The 24,599-nt window shown below is 33.1% G+C and overlaps 2 protein-coding genes across 2 annotated transcripts in view; both read right to left on the bottom strand.

The window, feature by feature from the left end:
* LOC126886437 (UPF0489 protein C5orf22 homolog) overlaps positions 1–9,743 on the bottom strand; it is a 51,810-nt gene extending 42,067 nt beyond the window's left edge. The window contains exons 1-2 of the mRNA XM_050653378.1: positions 9,368–9,743; positions 6,807–7,236 (exon numbers count right to left, since the gene is read on the bottom strand). Of these exons, the coding sequence (XP_050509335.1) occupies positions 6,807–6,891 (85 nt within the window). The 5' untranslated portion in view covers positions 6,892–7,236; positions 9,368–9,743. The remainder of the gene's footprint in view (positions 1–6,806; positions 7,237–9,367) is intronic.
* Positions 1–24,599, bottom strand: part of LOC126886435 (paxillin) — a 312,639-nt gene that overhangs the window by 280,662 nt on the left and 7,378 nt on the right. The window lies entirely within an intron of this gene.

The following is a 24,599-nucleotide window of genomic DNA, read 5'->3' as shown; positions in this document are numbered from 1 at the left end:
TCTAATTATTTTCTCTAATGTGATGTTGAATAGAATACACGATAGGGCGTCTCCCTGTCGTAGGCCCGTTCTAACATGTATTGTATCTGTTAGTGCGTTTTGAATTCGAATTTGGCTCTGTACTTTAAGTGTTTCTTTTACTATATCAATGAATTGAGTTGGAATATTAAACTCTTTCAGGGCGTGGATCAGAAATTCTCGATGGATACTATCATAAGCACTCTCAAAATCAATGAAGAGATGATGTGTGTCTATATTAAATTCACTAGTCTTTTCCAATATTTGCCTCAAGACGAAGATCTGATCTATTGTGGACTTCTGCCTGCAGAAACCACATTGATATCCCCAACTATTTGTTCCGCATATGGTCTCAATCGCTCATAGACAATATTTGACAGTATTTTATATGCCACAGTCAGTAGCGTTATTGCCCGGTAATTTTTACATTCAAGCTGATCTCCCTTTTTATGTAGTGGAATAATTACTCCGGTATTCCAGTCTTGTGGCAGTTTTTTATTATTCTATAGGTTCACTATTATTTCGTGTATCGCATTCAATAGGGAGTCTCCGCCTTCTTTTATTAATTCTGCGCTAATATTGTCTAATCCAGGTGACTTGTTGTTTTTCAGTCTGGTAACTGCTTCTTGCATTTCAGCTACTGAAGGGGGGGTTGTTTCTCTGGTATCAGTTTGATCCAGTACAATTCCATTGTATAGTGGATCTCCGTTTTGTTCAAACTTTTCTTTGAAAAATTCAGTCCATCTTTGTAGTATTTCACTCTGTTGAGTTACTATATCTCCTTCTTTGTCTCTGCACATCATTGTTCTTGGTTTAAATTCTTTTCTGCTTTTCTTTAGTTTTTGGTAGAATTTTCTGGTTTCTGTTGGTTTATTTAATTCTTCAATTTCTTGGAGTTCGTTTTCTATTTTTTTTTCTTCGATGTACTTTCTTTTCTTCCCTCCTTAGCATTATATATTCCTCCTCTGCCTGTCTTGTTCTATGTCGTTGTTGTAATCGTTGATATGCATTATTTTTCCTTTCTGTTATGTTACGACACTCTTCATCGAACCACTTCCCTTCAGTTGATTTGACCTTTTTTTGTAGATCCAAGGTCTCTTTGGAGCGTCTTGTATGATGTTTTAACACGCTTCCCATTCTCTGTTTATATCCTCGTGCTTTTGTCTGTTTTCTAGCCTTCCTTTTATATAATCTTTGTATTTGGCCTTTTTGCTGTTGTCTGCAAAAATATTTGATAGCAATTGGCTTAAAATATTGCCCATTTTTTATACCTAAATTAGTACGTATGAATTCGGAATAACAAGTTCTTCTAAAATCTGCAAAAATGACACGAACCCTTACTAAGAAGCTAGAAGCATTCGAACTGTGGATATATAGAATAATCCTGAAGATATCATGGACGGAGCATGTAACAAACAACGAAGTAGGTAATGAATGAGAGGAGTTAACAAAAGTATGGAAGTAATGGAAACAATCAAAACACCAAAACTGTAATACCTGGGGCATGTCACGGATGGTGAGAGATATGACATACTACAATTGATTATACAAGGGAAGATCCAGGACAGGAGTGGTATAGGCAGCAGAAGAATCTCATAGCTGCGTAACTTGAGTGTAATGATATGATGATCGAAGGAGTATCCGTGTTGGCGCATCCCCTCTACATACCCCACTAGACGAAACCGAAAAAGGAATGGTAGGGAGAGCGTATTTAAGACGACGAGGAGACTCATAAAATCAGTTATTCCTGACGTGTTGAATTAGGAATAGCTCAATGGCAGAGATGCGCCGGGTTGAGGCGGTATTTTGCCTAGATAGGCGCCTCAGTATTGACGTGGCGTTTTACCGGAACCGTTACCGCAGTGAGCTAGTAACGATGGACGGGTGACTGTGTGTCGCTGTTCAATGTTATCGCATTGGATTGAAATGCGATGTCTCCGAGTCTGAATGAGTGGATAGGTTGATTCCATGTAGCGAGATTGTTATTGTATAATATCGTCGCCTTAATACTATAACTTGATAACTCGAAATTAGCAGTTTTGAGATAAACGGGTTTAAAGATTTTAAAGATATTTGTGCTGCTACCATGATGTTGGTAAATACGGAATTAACCCTGCAGCTCTAAAATACTGTTCCTTAACTTTTTGGCTACTGATCTATTTAGGAATACGGTGCAAATTTGTTTTTAGCACTACCATAATGTTAACATTTGGTAATGTCGCATGTCGTGCCAAGTTGCACCTAAGTGAACTTTTTAACAAAACTAATATTTTAAGCATTATTTTGGTGAAAAATGTTCCTCTTCCATGGGGGTTGCCAGATCTGCTAACAATTCTCGAATTTTTGCGTTAACATGAACCGAATAAGCAGATAGCAATTACGTGGTAAGCTCAAAGGTTTCAGAATAACACGTGCTACAACTATATGATATTTAGAGTTAGCTAGTTACGGCATTCAGTGTATGTCGTATTCACGATTATTTCGATTAAACAATAGCGTCATAACTTATCTTGTCAAGTTTTAGCACTGAATATTAGGGGCATTTGAGTTTTATCAACTTTCGTCAATCATAAATAAATACTCAACCCGTTTGGAGCGAGTTACCAAGTTTTTACACAATATGGAGACAAATAAAATACATCTTGTGAATTAGTTACCTCAAAAACGCCAATTTTGGAGTTATCAAGTTATAGTACTAAGGCGACGATATATTGTGTTGTGTATTGTATCATTTAAATATTACTATCATGTTTTGATGACAGTAATAAGTATAATGTTATTTTTCCTTTGCAGAAGATAGAATTATACTTTATTTTGTTTATTTTGAACTGTATATAAATATCTTAAATATATTTACTTTGTTTTTAACCTGTGTTTTACTGAGTCTGTCGTCATGAAAGAGCTACCTGTCACAACGGATGCACATCAATCGAACTATTCTAAGATCAGAATGGTCATGATAATTGCCAACCCTAGAAGGAGCTTAGTTTCAAGATGCTACAATACAAAAAGGAGTGTATCTTCTAATACATAAAAATTCGACGAAAATGGGATGTCTCGAACATTTAATGAGAAATCAAAAATATACCTTACAATTAATATGGGAAAGAAAATAGAAAGCAAAAGGGAGCAAAGAGTAGAAAAATAACGTGATTTATAAATTCGCATAGTTTAAAGTTAAAAATTTTTCAAAAGTGCGATGTATAAAAATAGATTTTCTAGAGTTATCTTCAACCTTTAATAGAAGACGAAACTTCTAATAACGAGACTGAACACCTTTAATACATAGTAGTTATATTATACGTTGATAAGATAAATGTAATTAATTATACATATTTTTAAAAAGGATTGTAATATGATAATATTTTCGTGTGAATAAACCAATTCATAACAAGCTGCACACATACCAATTAATACACATGCTTTTGAAAAAATGTTTCAGAAACATTTCAAAAGTGTTGCAAAACAGTTTTAGAGATTGGCCAATAAATTAAATTTTAATTAAATGCACAGAAAAAAACTAAAAGTTTGCATAGTTAGAAAAACTTTTTTCAGAATTTGATTTGAAAACCACACAATTGATTAAAAATCCATGCATGCTAACACAGTGTTTACATCAGATTAGATTGGTCTTTATATTCTTCTTCTTATGGTGCCTATCTGTTACGGACGTTGGACACAACATGGCTATTTGGTCTTTTTTGGCTGCTGCCTTAAAGAGTTCAGTAGTGGTTAAGTTAAACCACTTTCGTAGCTTGTGAAGCTATGATATTGTTCGTCATCATTGATCGCTTTTTTCATGCATATTACCTTGAAGTATGGTTCAAAGTAGGTCGTATTGTTGTTTATTATGCATTATCCTCCTCATTTCTTGAGCTTGTCAGGGCATGGTGACACTCTAAATATTGTTAGCTTGCTGTCTGTCTCCATTGACTGCTATCCTGTGCTAGAGAGACGGCTTCGTGCAGGGTTTTCCCACCAGTCTTCATTTGGTCTACCCATCGCGTTGTAGATCTTCCTCATGGTCTTGGGCCTTCTACATTTCCTTCTACTACCAATAATTCCATGGTCCCCGTTCTTCTGGTTATGTGGCCGAAGTAACTGAGTATTCTTGGTTTACTTTCTTTTAATAGCCTCCCTTTTATATTAAGCTCTTCCGGAATTATTGACAAGTTGGTCCCTTGTTCTGTCCAGGACACGCGTAGAATTCTTTAGTAGACTTGATAGATTATTATTTGCCCGGTCTATGATCATTATTTTTGTTTTTCCGGTGTTGATCTAAAGTCAGAATTCCTTTTTTATCCGGCTTAGCCGTTCGATGATGGTAATCATGTCGACGACCGCTTCTAGCATAAGTGTGTCATCTGCGTATCGTAGGTTATTGATTTCTTAACCTCCTATAGTGATTCCTCCATCCCATTCGCCTAGTACTTTCCTCAGTATATATTGAGAATATATGTTGTATAATAATGGTCATAGTATGCAGCTCTTTCTAGTTCCTTTCTTTGTTTTGAACGCATTTCAATACATTCCGTGTAGGTACTTTAACTTTGGCTGAGTTTTCACTATACAGATTTATTATTAAGTTAACTAGGTGATTAGGTACTCCCATATTTTCCATTAAACTCCAAAGATATTTCATTTTACTCAATCGAGAGCCTTTGTGTAATCTACCAATTTCTATTCCATCCCAAAATTATTAGTTGGAGACTTTTGTTACAGACGAAGTTATTATGGAAGAAGAAGAACCAACCATATCGTCCACATATATTACCCTGGCATTGAGGAAAAAGAGGTTCAGTCAAGCAGAGAAGAGAGCGACCTTGTTCAAAATTTGGAGTTCTTCTCAATGCAGAAATGCAATGCAGAAAATGCAGAACTTCTAGGGTCCAGACTAAAAGATAATGATGTTGTTTGAAAAGAAGTTAATGATTTGATGAGATTTCTAAATTTGAACATTTTTTTAAATGTTTATGTAATTAATAATTTACCATCCCCTTCTATTTCTGTTAGTTATGCTGTCCACATAAAGGAGATGTACATACGAGTAAACTTAAAAGTACTCATCTGTTCATTCAAATATGACTAACACAAATGGAAAATCTGTGTTGATCTGAAAGTCATTGCTCTTCTCTTAGTTAGGCTCTTAGGCTACACAAAACACTATTCTTTTTAGATATGAGAAACAGCAGAGATAGGAAATCACACCATAAACCTTAACCTAACGAAAAGAAGAAAATAATAAAATAATGCTGAACCTCTCGTGTGACCAAAAGATCTGCTACATATTAAGCTGAGTTTGAATAAAATGTTGTCAAAGAAGTGAACCAAGAAGGGCGTGCCTTTAAATGCCTAAACTAAATTTCCTTCATTAAGTGAAGCTTAAGTTAAAGAAGATATTTTTTGTAGGGCCACAAATTCATCAATTTAAGAAGGATCCATTATTTGACAGAGCTTTGAAAGGGAGTTATTCGTCGATTTTTAAGAAACAAAAAAATGATAAATACCCTAATTTAGTGAATATATTACTGAACAGATTCCAACATATATCATGTCTCTGTAAATCCACTGCATGTCTCTGTTCCCACCTCGCCTTGTTCCCCTAGATGTGTAGCTGTGAGTGATGAGCATTAAGTAAGATTTGATCAGGCCATTTTAGTAATCGAAAAAATGTACCAAGGTTTTTGGAAGGAAGCTGTCCTTGCAGACCAGTGCTAGTTTGTATGTAAAGATGCCACGAGACTCACTCACGAGATAAAGGCTAAAAGACGGCGATCAAACGAGGCAAATACATGATGTTTTTCTTAGTGGCCTCCAAAACATTCTGTCATTAACCTAGCATTAATTCTCTCAGTTAAAATAGAAACTGAGCCCCTATTAACGACAATTGAAATGGATTCTTAGCAATTGTCCACATAAAAAATGTGTTTTATCCCTCAATGTTGTTCTGAAGCTATTTCCTTGTGGCATTTTTATAATAAACTATTTTAAATGGGAAATAAGCCACAATTTTACCAAAAAAATGAATTTATTAACGTTTCGACGCCCAAGTCGGGTATCGTTGTCAAAATACAAAATAATACTAAATAAACAAAAATGTTGTTGCTTAGTAAAAAATTATTCTAATATGTAATTTATTTAATCTGACTCATTTATATCGGCAATTCAGGCATGCATTATACATTTTAAAGTAGAAGACTTTAAAATGATATTGCCAATATTGATGAGTTGCCAATATTTTTGTTTATTTAGTATTATTTTGTATTTTGACAACGACACCCGACTTGGGCGTCGAAACGTTAATAAATTCATTTTTTGGTAAAATTGCGGCTTATTTCCCATTTAAAATAGTTCATTATCCCTCAATGTTTACAAATAATAGCATGTCATACCTATTATTGTATATCATAAAAACTATCGTATTCGGTTTTCTCAACACAAAACTAGCCGGATTTGGCTCGTGGCTTCATACTTGTGTGAAGCAAAAATTTGTTCAAAAAAATTGTAGAGCTTTGTAGACATATATGACAATGAAGCTTGAAATCACAGAAATTATACAGAAAACCAGAAAACAAAAAAAATAAAATCATTTTCAAAAGAGTTGTTCTGCGGAGGAAACTTGAGACATGATAATCAACAGTAAAAATACTTTACAGTTATTACACTAGAAATCAAACCACCGAAATGCAGGTCATTGATCAAAATTTAGATTTTTGTTGTTTAAAACTGCTTAAAGTTTAAAACTTACACATTTATCAATTAGTAATAATAATATGGCTACAACTTACATCCAGGTGATGTTCCTTTTTTAATCGAACACTGGTACGGGTTTAAAGTACCAGGAACAACTTTTCCGTACATAGAACGATCCATGTCCACAATACTCGAAAAAACACCAAAAACACAAAAAAGCCGGCGCGGCAAATTCAAATCGGCGTCAAACTAATCAGTTTCACATCAACAACGAATCAATGCGAATATCGGCAATCACGTGACACATTTACACAAACAACACTTCTTAGTCAAATTTCAGAAATCGTCGTTGTCGCTGTTACATATCTGGCATATTTTTTGAATTTGTCCTGTGAAAACAGACGGTGCGCGATCGTGTTTGTCGCGAGGACAGATTTAGAAGGATCCCACAATAGTCATATAAAACATAAAAACAAATTAGTACAGTGCGATTAGACTCCGCACGTGGAAAAAATTCCCAGAAAGCTGGATTTTATCACAAATATTGTAACTATTTATAAATGGTGCAGTCAATGAGGATATTTGGCTCCGAATTCCATCCTACTGCATCAATTTACTTGATCTTTTCACAGTAAGTAGGGAATAGTTCAAGAAACAAAGTCTATCCTATATCCCATGCCGCTTTTATCTTGGGGGTGGTTTCCACCCCTTCTCGGGGGTAGTAAATTTTTTGGTCGAAATAACCACGGAAGTGGCTAGAGAACCGAATTCTAAGCAAAAACTGTTCTATATATTTTTTCGAAAATTCAATACCTTTTGAATTATTCGTGGTTAAAAATTTGCCATTTTCATTGAAAAAGAACACCTTTTCGGACGGTTTTTCACGATTACCTTAAAAATTATAGGTACATCTAACGAAAAAAACTATATAAAACATGTTTGTAGCTTATGAAAAATTAAAGAGATTCATTTCTTCATAAATCTTATCGTTATAATACAAAAAGATATGGTAGGTGAAAAGAGATTTTTTTGGTGCATGCTCAAATCGGTGTATTCAACTTAAAATAACAGAGAAATGATCGATTTTAGGGGTATAAAGGTGTTAAATCCCGATTACATTCAAACTAAGCAAGATATGGTGCAAAAAAAATTATGACTAATGTATTTTAAGAAAAAATGAAAAGTATATTTTTTATCCCCTCATCCACCAGAATTTAAATGCAGCGTTTTCCTTCTACACAACATTTTATTATACTGTTATTTCTATGTTCAAAAAGTTGGACGGGTTTAAAATGAATGATTTTGAAAAAATAATAAGATCAAATTATAGAGCGCATTTTTAAATTCTCTTAAAAATCTTCCTTATTCTCCATGTAACTCTAAAATGATAAGAGATACGTAAAAAAGATACAGTACAAAAATGTAGGGTTTTTTTAAACAAAAAATTCGTTTGTATTTTCATTACTCTATGTCTTATCATTTTCGAGTTACATGGAGAAAAAGGAAGATTTTTAAGAAAATTTTAAAAGGCTCTCCATAATTTGATATTTTTTTTTTCAAAAACCATGAATGTTAAACCCATCCAACTTTTTGAACATAGAAATAACACTGTAATAATAGGTATTGCAGAAGGAATTTTATACATTTAAATTGTGGTGGGTGAGGGGTTAAATATACTTCTCATTTTTTCTTAAAATGCATATATTAATCGTCAATTTTTTTGCAGCATATCTCGCTTAGTTTGCATGTAATCTAGATTTAATATTGCTCATTTTAAAGGTCTTTTCAATCACGACAAAAGGTATTGGTAGCATTATACACCTAAAATCGACCGTTTCTCTGTTATTTCAAGTTGAATACACCGATTTGAGCACGCACCAAAAAAAAACAAATTTTTTTCACCTACCTTATCTCTTTTTGTATTACATATAACTAGAAGATTTATGAAGAAACGAATCTCTTTGTTTCTTTATAAGGTACAAAAATGTTATATATAGACGTTTTAGTTAGATGCATAGTTTTAGTTAGATACATAGATGCATAGTATTTGCAAAAAACATTCCGAAAAAGTGTCATTTTTCAATGAAAACGGCCAATTTTCAACCAAAAATAACTCAAAAAGTATTGAGTTTTAAAAAAAATTATAAAACAGTTTTTGCTTAGAATTAGGTTCTCTAGCCACTTCCGTGGTTATTTTGACCAAAAAATTGTCCACCCCCTTGAAGGGGAGGGATCCGCCCCCAAGATAGAAGCGCCATAGTATATAGGGTAGACTTTATTTCTTGAGCTATTTCCTACTTACTGTGAAAATATTAAGTAAATCGATGTAGTAGGTTGGAATTCGGAGCCAAACACCCTCATTGACTGCCCTAAAAGGAAAAACTACATTTTTCCCCAATTATTGCAATTTTTTAAACAATTTTAACATTAGATTATAAATTTCTAGCTAGTCAAATATTACGTAGAATTGAAAAACGAGCTTTTTCCTTCTATATTTTTTAGAGGCAAGATCTCTCTTGCCTGGACCTTAAATAATAACGCCGAAAATGTCGAGTTTATAGTAAAGAATTTATTTTACAATTAAGGTGGTCCTTCCTACCAATTTATTTATTAAATATTTTTCACGAGGGACTCATAAAAAACTTTTGTTAATTACCTTTGATCCCGTTAACTCAAAATTTGATTTTAAACGCACATATTATGAAGATTTGTACATGATTCAAACCACAGCATTAACGTTTATCCAAAAATGTTTGTCAGGGAATTTTTCCAAAACTCGATGACTAATATCACTGCACTATCGTATAAAACATAAAAACAAAAAGCAAAGCGAGATACTCTGGCTTGGCTGTCCAGTACGAAATGAGTAGATAGAAGTACGAGAAAAACCGTCCAAAACACAGTTCACTTGACTTGATGGATGTTGGTACTAATGATTTCGAGTGGGTTGGATAATTGAGAAAGGTTCACGGTAATATCTTAGATAATATAATACGCGTTCATCAATTGCAATATATCGCGGATTAAGTAATTTACAAGGTGAACTTGGTTATAAAATTCCTGAATCACTATTTGGTTGTCGCGAGATACCCCGATACCCGAAATAAACACTATGTATAATACCATGTATACCCAATAAGATCATGAATTAAACAAATTTGTTTACGCTTCACGCATAAACGTCTAATTAAATTTAATTAGACAAAACCTCACGCAATGTGTAATTCAGAACATTAACTTAGAATATTTTTAGACTAATGGACCACATACAATTATTAACATTTACCATTCCAATTGTTTTCACTATATTTATATTAAACCGGCTACATGAATGTAACATTACGATACTTTTTTAGGACAAGTCACTTAGTAGTCTAAGAGCTAGAGCCGAAAAATCATCGTCATAAGTAATATGGAGTTTGGCATTTGAAATGTGTCTATTGTATACTGATAATTATGCCCCCTTTCAGGCTGACACCTCAGTGGATACAGGAAGTAGCAATAAGGGATGAAAGGGGAAAGTTAGTGTAGGCTTTAAAGGTTTTAACCTCCTACTTTGTTAAACCTCCATCGATTTGCATGAAAATTGGTGAATAGTTAGAGCATACCTCAAGAAATAAAACTGGGCCCGGATTACGTACACTCGATACGCATCGTATCCGCCATGTTTTCAAATAGCGCCTTACGGGAAAACATGGCGGATACGATTCGTATCGAGTGTTCGTAATCCCTATGCTCACCACCCCTTCTCGGGGGGTGAAAACTATTTTATTAAAAATAACCCCACAAATCGATAGAGCGACAAATTATAAGTAAAATTTGTTATATCATGTTATTAAAATAAATCAATGCTTTTTGAGTTATTAAAGATCAAAGATTTGTCTGTTTAAGAGCGCATGCGTGAAGTTACGAATGATAAAAAGAACATATTAATTAATTGTATGTTATTAAAATATTATTTTTATATTATTTCGATATTATAAATTTAGCAAAAGTGTATTCGAATATGTTAAATGTACCCATTATTTAGTCCAGTCGGGTTAGACGAATAACAGGAGGGTTAATATTAGTATAAATTTAAAATCTCGACTGAATTCCATTTTTGAACCGTTTTTGCTCAATATCTCCGCCATTTTCAATTTTTTGACAAAAAGTGTAGAAACTGAAATTGTTGAAAATGCGATTTTCTATAATTTCATTTATTATAATTTTTTTCGTGCGGTCGATATTTTCCGAGTTATGAGGGGAAAATAGTGACAGTTGGAGCATAATTATTGAATTATTAAATTATCTCGTTTATTATTAGTTTTACAACAAATATGTACCCATACAAAAATGAAGAGAATTAAATTCTACACAATTTTGATCCCTTTCATTTTGTGCTAAAATTAATATTTAAGGTAGTACGTATGCGGTAATGGCGCGAGCGTAAGACCAGATTGATTTTATAGCAATTGTTTTTGTTCAATATCTACGCCATTTTCAACTAAAATTGTTCAAAATATAATTTCCTACAATTTCCTTTTAACAATTTTTTTCATGCGGTTGATATTTTCCTAGTTACATGGGAAAATAGTAAAAAGTGGTGGGGAGAGCATAATTATTGAATTGAATTTTATTTCCGAGCTGCCCCAAATTTTATAATTCTATCCTTTAGGAGAGATCAATAGTAGTGTAAATTTAAAATCTCGACTGAATTCCGTGGTTGCATTAGCCGCCATATTGATTTTAAATGAGAACTGTTGTTGCTTAAGGTGATACAGTAGCGATCAACAAGTAGCCAAAACGCGTTCCAAGATTGCGGCTGTAATTTTGAATATTTTTTCGAGATATTTGGCACACGTATTCGTAATATAATAAAGAATGGCGGTACAGAGCCCAATTTGAAAAATATATTAATATGTGGAAATTACTCCGTAATTAAATACAATATTAAAAAAACGAGCCTGTACCGCCATTAAGAAGAACAAATAAATACACTTTCTTCAAATAAACTTTTTTATCCGATGCCTAGATTTTGCGTCATTTTGGAACTACTAATGAAATAAAAAATTTTAGTAGTTCCAAAATGACGCAAAATCTAGGCATCGGATAAAAAAATTTATTTGAAGAAAGTGTATTTATTTGTTCTTCTTAATGGCGGTACAGGCTCGTTTTTTTAATATTGTATTTAATTACAGGGTAATTTCCACATATTAATATATTTTTCAAATTGGGCTCTGTACCGCCATTCTTTATTATATTACGAATATCTGTGCCAAATATCTCGAGAAAATATTCAAAATTACAGCCGCAATCTTGGACCGCGTTTTCGCTACCTGTTGATCGCTACTGTTTCCTTTTAATATCCCCGTCATTTTCAACTTTTCGACATAAATGGTGGGAAAGAAAATTGTTGAAAATGCAATTTCCTACAATTTCTTTGGCACAATTTTTTTATACGATCAATATTCTCCGATTTAAGGGGGAAAATAATGGAAGCGGAGGGGAAGCATAATTATTGAATTGTCTCATTTATTATTAACTTTAAGACATAATTGTACATAAACAAAAACAAAGAGAATTATATTTTATAAATTTTTGAAACTTCCAATGAAACATCAACCAAACTAAGTATATAAAAGACATAAAAAGACATTATATGCATTAAGTTCACTTAATTTTATTAACTAGCGGGTTTCATTGGTTGAATTTGTCGGTCGATATTTGAAGTTTTATGTCAGCTAATATATCGTGATGTTTCAACAATTTTTTTTTAAATTTTGGACCCTGTTGGGGGGAATTTTCCCATTTCCCCCCCTTGTAGACCCGCCACTGGTTCTCTCGAAAATTTGTAGTAAATCGTAATTGCAAAAATTTCAGTTCTTACACTTTTAGTCGAAAAGTTGAAAATGGCGGAGATATTGAACAAAAACAATTTCTACAAAATCAATCAGGTCTTACGCTCGCACCTTTACCACATACGCACTACCTTAAATATTGATTTTATCAAAAAAATGAACGGCATCAAAATTGTACAAAATTTAATTCTCTTTATTTTTGTATGGGTATATATTTGTTGTAAAACTAATAATAAACGAGATAATTCAATAATTCAATAATTATGCTACAACTGTTACTATTTTCCCCTCAAAACTCGGAAAATATCGACCGCACGAAAATATTATACTACATGAAATTATAGAAAATCACATTTTCAACAATTCAGTTTGTACACTTTTTGTCAAAAAATTGAAAATGGTGGAGATATTGAGCAAAAACGGTTCTCGTTTAAAATCAAGATGGCGGCTAATGCAACGGTGGAATTCAGTCGAGATTTTAAATTTGCACTAATATTGACCCTCCCTAAAGATTAGAAAAATAAAATTTGGGGCAGCTCCTAATGCAAGGTCAAATGCTATCCCGACAGGGCTAATTGGACACCCCCCGTTTCTGGAAATATTCAGTTTAAATTGATAGAAAAAATTCAATTAAATATCGAAATAATATAAAAATAATATTTTACTAACATACAATTAATTAATATGTTCTTTTTATCATCCGTAACTTCACGCATATCATCATCATTCTCTTTGCCTTATCCCTATGCGGGGTCGGCTTCCCTAATTGCATTTCTCCACACAATTCTATCTTGGGCCATATCAATGTTAATCCCCTTTACCAACATGTCCTGCCTTATCGTCTCCCCCCAGCTCTTCTTTGGTCTTCCTCTCCTACTCCTTCCAGGAATCTGCACTTCAGCTATTCTTCGTATTGGGTGGTTAACGTCTCGACGTTGAACATGACCAAACCATCTTAACCTATGCTCTCTCATTTTGGCATCAATTGGTGCCACACCTAGACTTCCCCTAATATACTCATTTCTAATTGTATCCTTCTTTGTCACTCCACTCATCCATCTAAGCATTCTCATTTCCGCCACATGCATTCGCTGTTCCTCTTTCTTTTTCACTGCCCAACATTCAGTTCCGTACATCATAGCTGGTCTTATGGCTGTTTTATAGAATTTTCCCTTCAGCTTCATTGGAATTTTTCTGTCACACAACACACCACTCGCTTCTTTCCACTTCATCCATCCAGCCCTAATTCTACTGCATGCATCTCCATCTAGACTCTTAAATAGACAAATCTTTGATCTTTAATAACTCAAAAAGTATTGATTTATTTTAATAACATGATATAACAAATTTTACTTAAAATTTGTCCCTCTATGGATTTGTGGGGTTATTTTTAATGAAATTGTTTTCACCTGCGGAAAGGGGTGGTATTCACCACCAGGGTAAAAGTGCAAGTTGGCACCAAATCAGTTTTATTTCTTGAGGTATGCTCTAACTATTCACCAATTTTCATGCAAATCGATGGAGGTTTAACAAAATAGGAGATGAAAACCTTTAATGACTGCACTAACTTTCCCCTTTCATCCCTTATTGCTACTGTCTGTATCCACTGAGGTGTCAGCCTGAAAGGGGTCATAATTATCAATATACAGTGGACACATTTCACAGGAAAAACTCCATATTACTTATGACGATGATTTTTCGGCTCTAGCTCTCCCTCTATAGTCTCCAGTACAACTTCCGTTTCTGAAAATGATTACAAAAGTCTTAAAAGTGGTTTTAACAGATTCGTTTGAGCGGTCTGCCACTTTCTAAAAATTTTCAGAGTGCAGGTTGGATGCGTTTCCGCACGCACAACGCCTAAACCTGTAACTCTAGCGCGGTTATGTTTTGTTATTGCAAAACTATAATTTTTTAATTTTAATCAAAAGATTACACGTTAAAATAAAATAAATTATTGCTGTCGGACAAAAAAGACGGAGCGATTGTCGAGTCACCCGCAAGATTTTTAATTGAAAGTACTTATAATTAATTACAAAAGATTGTCGATCTCTTGTCCGACAAATTTACAGCCTCGTTTCTTTAGTCCGACAACGTAAATAATTTAATTATGGCAGGTTATGTTTTGCGATTAAATTTATAGATGATCAGAATTTATAGGTCCCAAATTAGCTAAAAGACCATGTTGTTTCAATCACCCCTACCTGATAAGGTATCGCCCCAAGCCTTACTTGGCAGTGGCGCACTCACGGGGGGTTAAAACCCATTCCCTCAAGGCATATAAAAAATATATAAAGAATAGTAAGAAAATGTAACTTGTCTACAAAAAAAAAGTTCGATGCCCAAGCCAACCCCCCAGAGAAAAATGAAAAATTCTAGGTGCGCTACTGCTCCTTGGATGTGTCCCGTTTTTTCAAGTTTATGATTTGGTCACCCTAATGTATACTGAAACGGTTTCAACAGACAGATACTTAGATTATGAGAACGGTCGTACTAATATGCAGATCTTCAGTGACACTAAGGATTACATTTAATTCATATTATTCATTTACAATAGTTTTTGTTCGATCAGTTTTTTCTCGTAATCTAAGTGTCCAGTCCGTTGAAACCGTTCTAGTAAACTTTCGAATGTTTCTCTTCTTGGTTGTAGTCTATAAGGGAATTGCTGAAGATAAATTCTTATTCTCTAACACAAAAACCATATTAATCAGTTACTCATTAGAAAAATTCATATTACCTAGTAATGGTAACAAAGCAACTAGAACTACAAAAATAATATAATATAAAATGTTTAAGCAAATTTAATGTCATACATAGCCAACTAGGTAAAATATTGTGTTTTTATTAATATTTTACGCATCACCAATCTTAACTACGAAGGTATTATGATAGATCTCAATATATATTAATAAATTACGGATCAGTCTAGATTATTATGTATTTTTTTTTTAATTATGTTTGAATCTTTTCACGGCCACCGATTAAAATTTCACGTAATTTTTGTTGCAACTAATGTTTGGCTTAAAGAATCACGAATAACTCACAAACTAAAGCACTTAGGAATAGGGAATGCTTAAGAAATAAAAAGTACGATAAAATATCATTTCATTACAATACTAAAATACAGGGTGTTCCATTTAAGAAAACTCAGAAAATACTCATTCCGAGTTTCGACCAACCATGTATACTAAAATTAAACATTTTGCTATATTAATAATATTTAATAATAGTAGACTATATTAAAAATCGTTTGAACATAAATAAAAAATTTGATGTCAAATCACTACAATTCTACAGGGTGTGAATATTGTTACGAAATTAACAAAAAACGTAATTATCTTTTAAACTACCTAGTATAATATTAGAAAACCCCATATATTTTTAAAGAAGGCATCGAGGAGGATCCAAAAATGTAAAAATATGCAGGTGTTACATTTAAAAAAACATTAAATAACTTTTTTTCGTATGTCTTACGACAAACGAGTAATTGGACTATGTCGCACTAATGCCCCATCCTGTATGTACGATTCTATTCCGGGGGATATAAAATTCAACATTTTCTCAACTTTCACATTGTTCTTTCAACATGTTCGTCCGATTAGTTTGACAATAAGTTAAACTCTATAGCTACAGTCGACAGAAATACAACTGTGTTGTTAGGTGACACACTAAATTATAAATTTATCTTGTCGTAGCTGTAAAGCCTTCAAATTATTCATTTAAACAATAACAGCGTAGAAATGTTGATGAACTTTCATCATCGATTTCCTCTATCCACGTGGCCTTAAAAAATATTTGGCTATACCATTGTTTAAAAAAGAACAGATTGTCTATTCCAAATGATGGCTACAGTATTGTCAGTAGGTCTCGTTCATATACCTGTTTCTTTTAGTGCTAAAGTTTCAGTTCAAGTGAATAATATAAGTACTTATTACAAGCGTCTGCTTTTGAACATCCAGCAAGAGGAAGAGGAAGAAGATGAAATCGAAGAAGACTTGACTGTTGAAGTAGACTTTCAAGAATATGAATCTGATTAAAATATCTAAAGAAATCAAAACAATAGTTAACCCAATAACACCAGTCAACAAAAAAAACAAAAAAAAGTTGTGACTAATGTTAAAATAGCTGTATCGGGGAGTTTAAAGCGTCCTGAATGCGAATTCAAACACTAAAAAATGTTCCACCACGTATATATTTTGAGTTATATTCTTCTTAAAGTGCCGCTCATTTCTGCGTAGGTGTCCACCGTACATTGTCTGGTCAGGTGAAATGTTAGATTTGGAGTTATAGAATGCATCAAATATGGCTGTTTATTATAAAAATTCTTATACAGGGTGTTAGTAAATAAGTATAAACAATTTTAAGGGCTAATTCTACATGAAAAATTAATACCAGTTTGCTCTATAAACATATGTCCGCAAATGCTTAGTTTCGGAGATACGGGCTGTTGAAATTTTTATTTTAAACTGCCAATTTATTTATTGCTCTAAGACCAGTTGAGCTATGAAAATGAAATTTGGTGAGTTTTAGGAGGTAGTTATTACGAATTTTTTGACATACAACTTAGAATTTTGTATTCATCATTGGCGCGCCTACGGGCAATGGTCTGAATTTTTTTAAAGAAAAAAGTAGTACGCCACTGAGATATTTCGAATTAAAAATTATTTTTAAATTCCACGTCTAATTTATGATAAAAAACCTTTCTTGACTTTTTTTCATATGATGCACCGTTTTTATGCAGAAAAATAAAACATCTTGGCGCGTATTTTTCATTTCTTAATATAGTCCGTTCGTTAACGGTAAAATATTGCAAGACCTCTAAATTCTAAAGAACCGCTACAATTTAGAAGAAAATTTTGCAAATAAGCTCATCTTATCCTTCTCTTCAAAAGTGATATGACTACAATATGTGCTTTTTATTTTTAAGGGGTGAAAACTACCCTTTTTTACCAAAAATTAAAAGCAGCCGATATAAGCGTTATTTAAATCTAAATTATGTGTAGGTACGTTAAAAAGTATGTTAAATATAGGAATTTGATTTTTTTCTCATATTGAAGTATATTTTATAGTTTATAACTATTTTTAAACCCTTAAAGACTACCCTCTAAATAAGAATTTGTTTAAAAAATATTTTGTAACTTTAAATTAAGTAATAATGTATTTTGTAGTGATCTAAACTTTATTTTATGTTTGCAATTTAGTTTATTAAGTATTTAATATTTTCAACCCTTATAAATTACCCCTACAAATAGATTTATTAGATCATTCACTCACGTTAAAATATTGCAAAACCTGTAAATTTTAAACAACCGCTTGGGTTGACATGAAATTTGGCATTCACATAGCTAATAAGTTAAGGAAAAAAGTGATATAGTACCGATATGTACTTTTGCCCTGGGGGTGATTTTCACCCCTTATCGGGGGTGAAAAAATATAGGTCCAAAATAAGTCCGAAAATGGATAAACTGACTAATTCTAAGCAAGTTTTGTTCTATAAAGCTTTTTCACTAAGTCAATACTTTTCGAGTTATTTGCGAGTGAATATGTTCATTTTTCAACAAAAGAACCACGTTGTTAGACGGTTTTTCGCAAATAACTCAAAAAGTAAGTATTTTATCGAAAAAATATTCCGAGCAGAAATATAGATTATGAAAAACTGAAAAAATTTGTGTATGTATGAAGTTTGGAGACCTAGTAGAACCAGTGTCGTAGCTAATGAAGTTCCAAGATACGGGGTGTTGAGATTTCTCTTACAAAGTCAAGATTTATTGATTGCTCTAAAACCGGTTGAGATATCCAAATGAGATTTGGTGGGTTTTAAGAGGTAGTTATTACGCATTTATTGACAGGCTTACTATTAAGAATTTTATATTCATCATTGGCACGCATACGGGTACTACTCTGAATTAAAAAAAAATAGTACGCCACTGAGGTATTTCAAATTAAAAAGCATTTTTGAGTTACTTATTTAATTTATGACAGAAAATATATCTTCCCTTTTTTTCATACGATGCGCCTTTTTCATGAAAAAAAAAATAAAATACTTATATCAACGCTTAAAAATATTCGACATAAGTTTCAATGTGGTTTTTTAACGATAACTTCTGTAATTTTCAAGATATTTCATTGTTCCAAAGCATATTTTGTGGGGAATTGTAAGTGCTAAAAGTATGCAGAAGCTGGAATTTCTGGTTGTCTTTAATTTTTAAAGCATGCGATTCAAAGAGCTTAGAAAACTGCTTCTCACACTTACGTGCAAACTTAAAATATAAATATCTCACTCAGTGTTTACCATAGAGACATTGAAAAAACTGAATAAGTTTTAGTATAAAAAGTACTACATTTTAGTATTGATATATATTTTTCAGATTTCTTTTAGTTTTCAAGTAATTTTGGAAAAATGGAAAACATTTATAAAATATCAAAAAATAATTTAATACTAACTTGAATTTTTTTTCAAACCTAAGCACTTTAAACTGGTTAAAATCTCAGAACGCGTAGTCAGGCTACAAATAAACCTAATTGTGTATGGAATAATGTTAATTTTTATTTTTGTGGAAAATTCACCAATTTAAGTAATTACTCTTTTGATTTTTCAACGACATAATCGTTTTGTTTTTGTAATAACTCAGCCATTTTTTATCCAAATCACTTTTATCATAGCACCTTTTAAAGGCATCAGTAAAACATTTAAAAGATGTCTCCATAATTTTTTTCTAAAAATCTCTATTTCTTGCGTTATTTAATGATAAAATGTTCGATTCAAAGTTAATTTGAAAAACCCCGATTTTAAGTAGGCTGTAACTTAGGTTGTGTTATTGCTATAATAATTTAAAAAACACCACTCCATTCACTCATTTAATAGGTTTCTTTTTGATTATAATGACTTTTACGTAAAAATGCATAATTTTAGAGATATTTTTGAAAATCCACTCAAAAACATGCATTTTCATGTAGGAAATCATCAATTTCGATCGTGAATAACTTGCTAAATATCAATTTACCGAAAAATTCGTATATAAGATTTTTTACTCAGAATTGAAATATGTATTAATTTCCGAGGTTATTTTGAGGTTACATATTTCCACCCCCGAGAAGGGGTGGTACCCACCCCCAGAGCAAAAGCACACATCGGCACAATATCACTTTTTTTCTTTGACATATTATCTATAATGTATGCTAAATTTCAAGTCAATCCAAGCAGTTCTTTAAAATTTACCGCAAAAACCGTCAAAGAATGGACTAATACATCATCAGAACTATCCAATATAATAATACTAAACTAAAACAATAACAGAAAATATTACTAGTAAGATTTCAACTAGGTGCAAAGCTGCAAGAAATGTTTAAAATGATGTCCTTTACAGATAACAGAAGAATTTTATATTCATCATTGGCGCGCGTACGGGTAATGGTCTGAATTTTTTGAAGAAAAAAATAGTACGCCACTGAGATATGTCAAACTAAAAACCATTTTTGAATTCCTCGTTCAATTTACGACAAAAAATCTTTCTTTCCTTTTTTTCATACGAGGCGCCGTTTTTATACAAAAAAAATAAAACATCTTAACGCTTACCAAGTATTTGAGGTAGTTTCCATATGCATAGAAACTTAGTTCAAATACTTTGTAAACGTTAAGATGTTTAATTTTTTGCATAAAAACGGCGCCGCATATGAAAAAAGGCAATAAAGATTTTTTGTCGTCAATTGAACGAGGAATTCAAAAATGATTTTTAGTTTGACATATCTCAGTGGCGTACTATTTTTTTCTTCAAAAAATTCAGACCATTACCCGTACGCGCGCGAATGATGAATATAAAATTCTTCTGTTACCTGTAAAGACGATCATTTTAAACATTTCTTGCAGCTTTGCACCTAGTTGAAATGGTATTAGTAATATTTTCTGTTATTGTTCTAGTTTAGTATTATTATATTGGATAGTTCTTGATGATGTATTAAGAAATGAAAAATATGCGCCAAGATGTTTTATTTTTCTGCATAAAAACGGTGCATCATATGAAAAAAAGGCAAGAAAGGTTTTTTATCATAAATTAGACGTGGAATTTAAAAATAATTTCTAATTCGAAATATCTCAGTGGCGTACTATTTTATTTTCTTTACAATAATTCAGACCATTGCCCGTAGGCGCGCCAATGATGAATACAAAATTCTTAATTGTATGTCATAAAATTCGTAATAACTACCTCCTAAAACTCACCAAATTTCATTTTCATAGCTCAACTGGTCTTAGAGAAATAAATAAATTGGCAGTTTGAAATAAAAATTTCAACACCCCGTATCTCCGAAACTAAGCATTTGCGGACATATGTTTATAGAGCAAACTGGCATTAATTTTTCATGTAGAATTAGCCCTTAAAATTGTTCATACTTATTTACTAACACCCTGTATGTACTATATAGCTATGTATACTGTCACCAGAAACACAACAGTGTTGTTAGGTGGCACAGTAAATTATTATAAATTTATCTTGTCATAGCCAACTCGTTCTAATTGTTTTCAAAAACAACGCCTTCAAATTATCCAGTTAAACAATAACAGCGTAGAAATGTTGATGATTGTATGATCAATGAACAGGTGTTCGTGTCCCATTTTTAAAGTTTATATTATTGTTTGGCTCGTTGCACTAACTCATTGTATTCGTTTTGTTAAGAGAATATTTAAACTACACAACATTTGACCTCATATCATATTATCATCGCGTTTTATTAATAACTCTGTTTGTTAACTATTAATGTATGTAGGCAGTAATATGGTTTATAATGATGTATGTGTGATCGCATTCGCATTCTAATGCACCATACATGCTAAACGACGACATCTGAACAGTTTCCTTTAATGGGTCGTGTTTTCATCGCAAATGAGGCAATTACATAACCGTACAAAGCACGTAATGTTTATTATTGTTTCTGTACAAATTGAAAATATTTACATCACTTTAAAATAATGCATAAATAAATGAACATGAAAAATGACATGCATGAAAAAATCTCAGCTGAGGCCTGAGCCACATGGGCTAAGGCCTAAGACACATGGTAATGCAGCACTGAATTGTATAACTAAAGGATAACTTGAGCTACGGCCCTGATAAGATCCCTTCTCATTTTATCATAAGGTGTGTTTATAATTGAGGGTTTACTTTTACTATAAAAAGTAAGATCACTTGCATATTGTTTAATCAGTCATTAATTATTGGAAATTATTCCAAACACATGGAAAAACAGTTTTGTCACAATACATAAATCCGGTAACAGGTCCAATGTTAAAAACTACCGTCCTATCAGCAACCTAAGTGTAATTCCCTAGTTGTTCTCAAGTTCTTTTCTTCTTCTTGTAGTGCCGACTCCATTAATGATGGTTGGCTATAATCATTGCAAATTCGTCTATATGTTCTGCTTTTCTTAAAAGCGTCTGTGTGTTTAACCCGTTCCAGTCGCGAATGTATTTCAGCCAGGATATTTGTCCTCTACCAGGACCCTTGTTCCTTCGAGTTTACCCTTCATAATCAGCTGTAACAGCTCATACGTATCATTTCTAAGTATGTGCCCGAAATATGTTATTGTCTCCTTTTAATGGTGGTCAAAAATTCTCTGTCTCTTGTCTCTTCCCATTCTGTGTAACACCATTTTGTTAGTAATATGATCGGTCCAACACAACAGATGTACCAGCTAATACGAGAGATATGGATAGAAGAAGAAATCCCCCAACAATGGAAGAAAAGTATAATCTGCCCTATTCATAAAAAAGGAGACAAACTGTTGTGTCAGAATTATAGAGGCATCTCTTTACTTTGTTCGGGATACAAAATATTCACAAACATCCTTAATCGAAGACTTCAACCTCTCACGGAAAAAATCATCGGGGGAATATCAAGCAGGGTTTAGGCAAAATAGATCTACCATTGACCAACTATTTACAGTTAAACAAATACTAGCCAAAGCATGGGAATATGACATGGACGTTTACAATCTCTTTGTAGATTTTAAACAAGCCTATGATTCAACAGATAGAACAATTCTACCTAATAGATTGGAAGAATTTGGCATAACATCAAAATTAATACGACTAGTGCAAATGACAATGACAGAAGCACAGGTATGTATTCAAGGACAGATCACTGATGCGTTTACGATAACGCAAGGACTGAAACAAGGCGACGGACTGGCTCCAGCGCTTTTTAATCTTGTTCTTGAATATGTAATTAGACGGTTGACGGTGAGCGGAAATACCATACTTACAAACAAATCTACCCAATTAGCAGCATACGCAGATGATATAAACATAATGAGCAGAACAAAAAATGCAGCGGAAGAAACCTACGTTGAGTTGAAACAGAGTTCAGAAGCAGTAGGGCTAGCAATAAATACAAATAAAACAAAACTACTCATACAAACCAGATCAAATAGACCGGCGCAACAACACTTTATTGACGATATAGAACATGTGAATAGATTCACGTACCTAGGAATGGATCTGGTCGCAAGCAATGAAGAAGAACCGGAAATAAATAGAAGGCTTGTGCTGGCAAATAAAGCCTATTTCATAAAGCCTATTTCGCAATGGGCCACATATTCAAATCGCGAGACGTACACCGGAAAACAAAACTCCGGGTCTATAAAACAATAATCAGGCCCATAGTAAGTTATGGCTGTGAAACATAGGCGGTGACACAGAAATCTGCCAATGCATTAGATGTGTTTGAAAGAAAAATATTACGTAGGATACTGGGCCCAATAAGTGAAAATAACAACTGGCGAATTAGGTACAATAGAGAAATATACGAGCAATATAGCGAACCAACTCTAGCACAATACACTAAACTGCAGAGGATACGGTGGGCAGGGCACGTGGTCCGCATGCATGAGAATAGAATCCCCAGAAAATTGCTAAATGCAAGAATGCAGGGAAAAAGACCTGTTGGAAGACCTAAAAAGAGATGGGAAGACGAAGTCAATGAGGATGCCAGGAACTTCCTGGGAACGCGTTCATGGAAAAGAACAGCGGTAAATCGAAATGATTGGAGAAGCTTGTTGAAGGAGGCCAAGGCTCGATTTGGGCTGTAGTGCCATTGGATGGATGGATGGATGGATGGATGGATGATCGGTCCATGTTATTTTTAAAAATTCGTTCAGCTTTCTATTAAGTCTTGTTTGAACTACATCTTTGTGACAAAATTTCTTTCTTGTCACTGATAGGTCCACTGGTCTACGTATGCTAAAAGACCCTGACACGAAAATGAGGGTTCAAGCCACGTTAAACGTAACTGAAAGTTATTAGAGACGAATCTAACGAAGAACAAATGATCAAACAGATGACAGAAATAGTTCAAAATGTAAAGGATAAATACTTAAAGGCAGATACATTAACCAAGAAGAAATCATAGATGACAGATGAGATCCTGAAACTAATGGATGAAAGAAGAAATGCGAAAAATAACCCCAACAAATATAAAACAATAAATTGCATCAATAAGAAGGAAAATTAGAGAAGCGAAAGAAAAAGAAGCAGTGGAGAGATGCCAAGAAATTGAGACTCTACAGTCAAAGTACGATAGTCACAATGTTCATAGGAAAGTTAAAGAGCTTACAGGTGGACTAAGACGGAGACAGAAAGGAAATCTAACTGATTCTGACGGAAAGTCAGATCACTTAGACAAACAGAGTAAAATAAAAACCTGGAAAGAATATCTAGAAAAGCTATTTGAAGACCAAAGAGATAAACCGATAAAATAATTCCAACCTTTGAGTTGGAAGAAGAGGTAAATGATGGACCAAGAATATTACAGAAGAAGTTTATTCTGCAATAACACAGCTAAAGGATAGCAAAGCAGCAGGTTCCGATAATATACAAGTAGAACTACTCAAACTTATGGACAACGAATCAATAGCAATAATCACAAAGATATTCAACAACATATACAACTCTGGAGAAATACCAACAGAATGGCTGAAGTCTGAACTTATTGCACTTCCAAAAAAACCAGGAGCCAAAAAAGACGAAGAATACCGTACGATAATCCTGATGAGTTATCT

The sequence above is a fragment of the Diabrotica virgifera genome, chromosome 6, assembly GCF_917563875.1.
Source record: "Diabrotica virgifera virgifera chromosome 6, PGI_DIABVI_V3a".
In the NCBI taxonomy this organism is placed as follows: domain Eukaryota; kingdom Metazoa; phylum Arthropoda; class Insecta; order Coleoptera; family Chrysomelidae; genus Diabrotica; species Diabrotica virgifera.
This window is presented reverse-complemented; position numbering and strand designations above follow the sequence as displayed.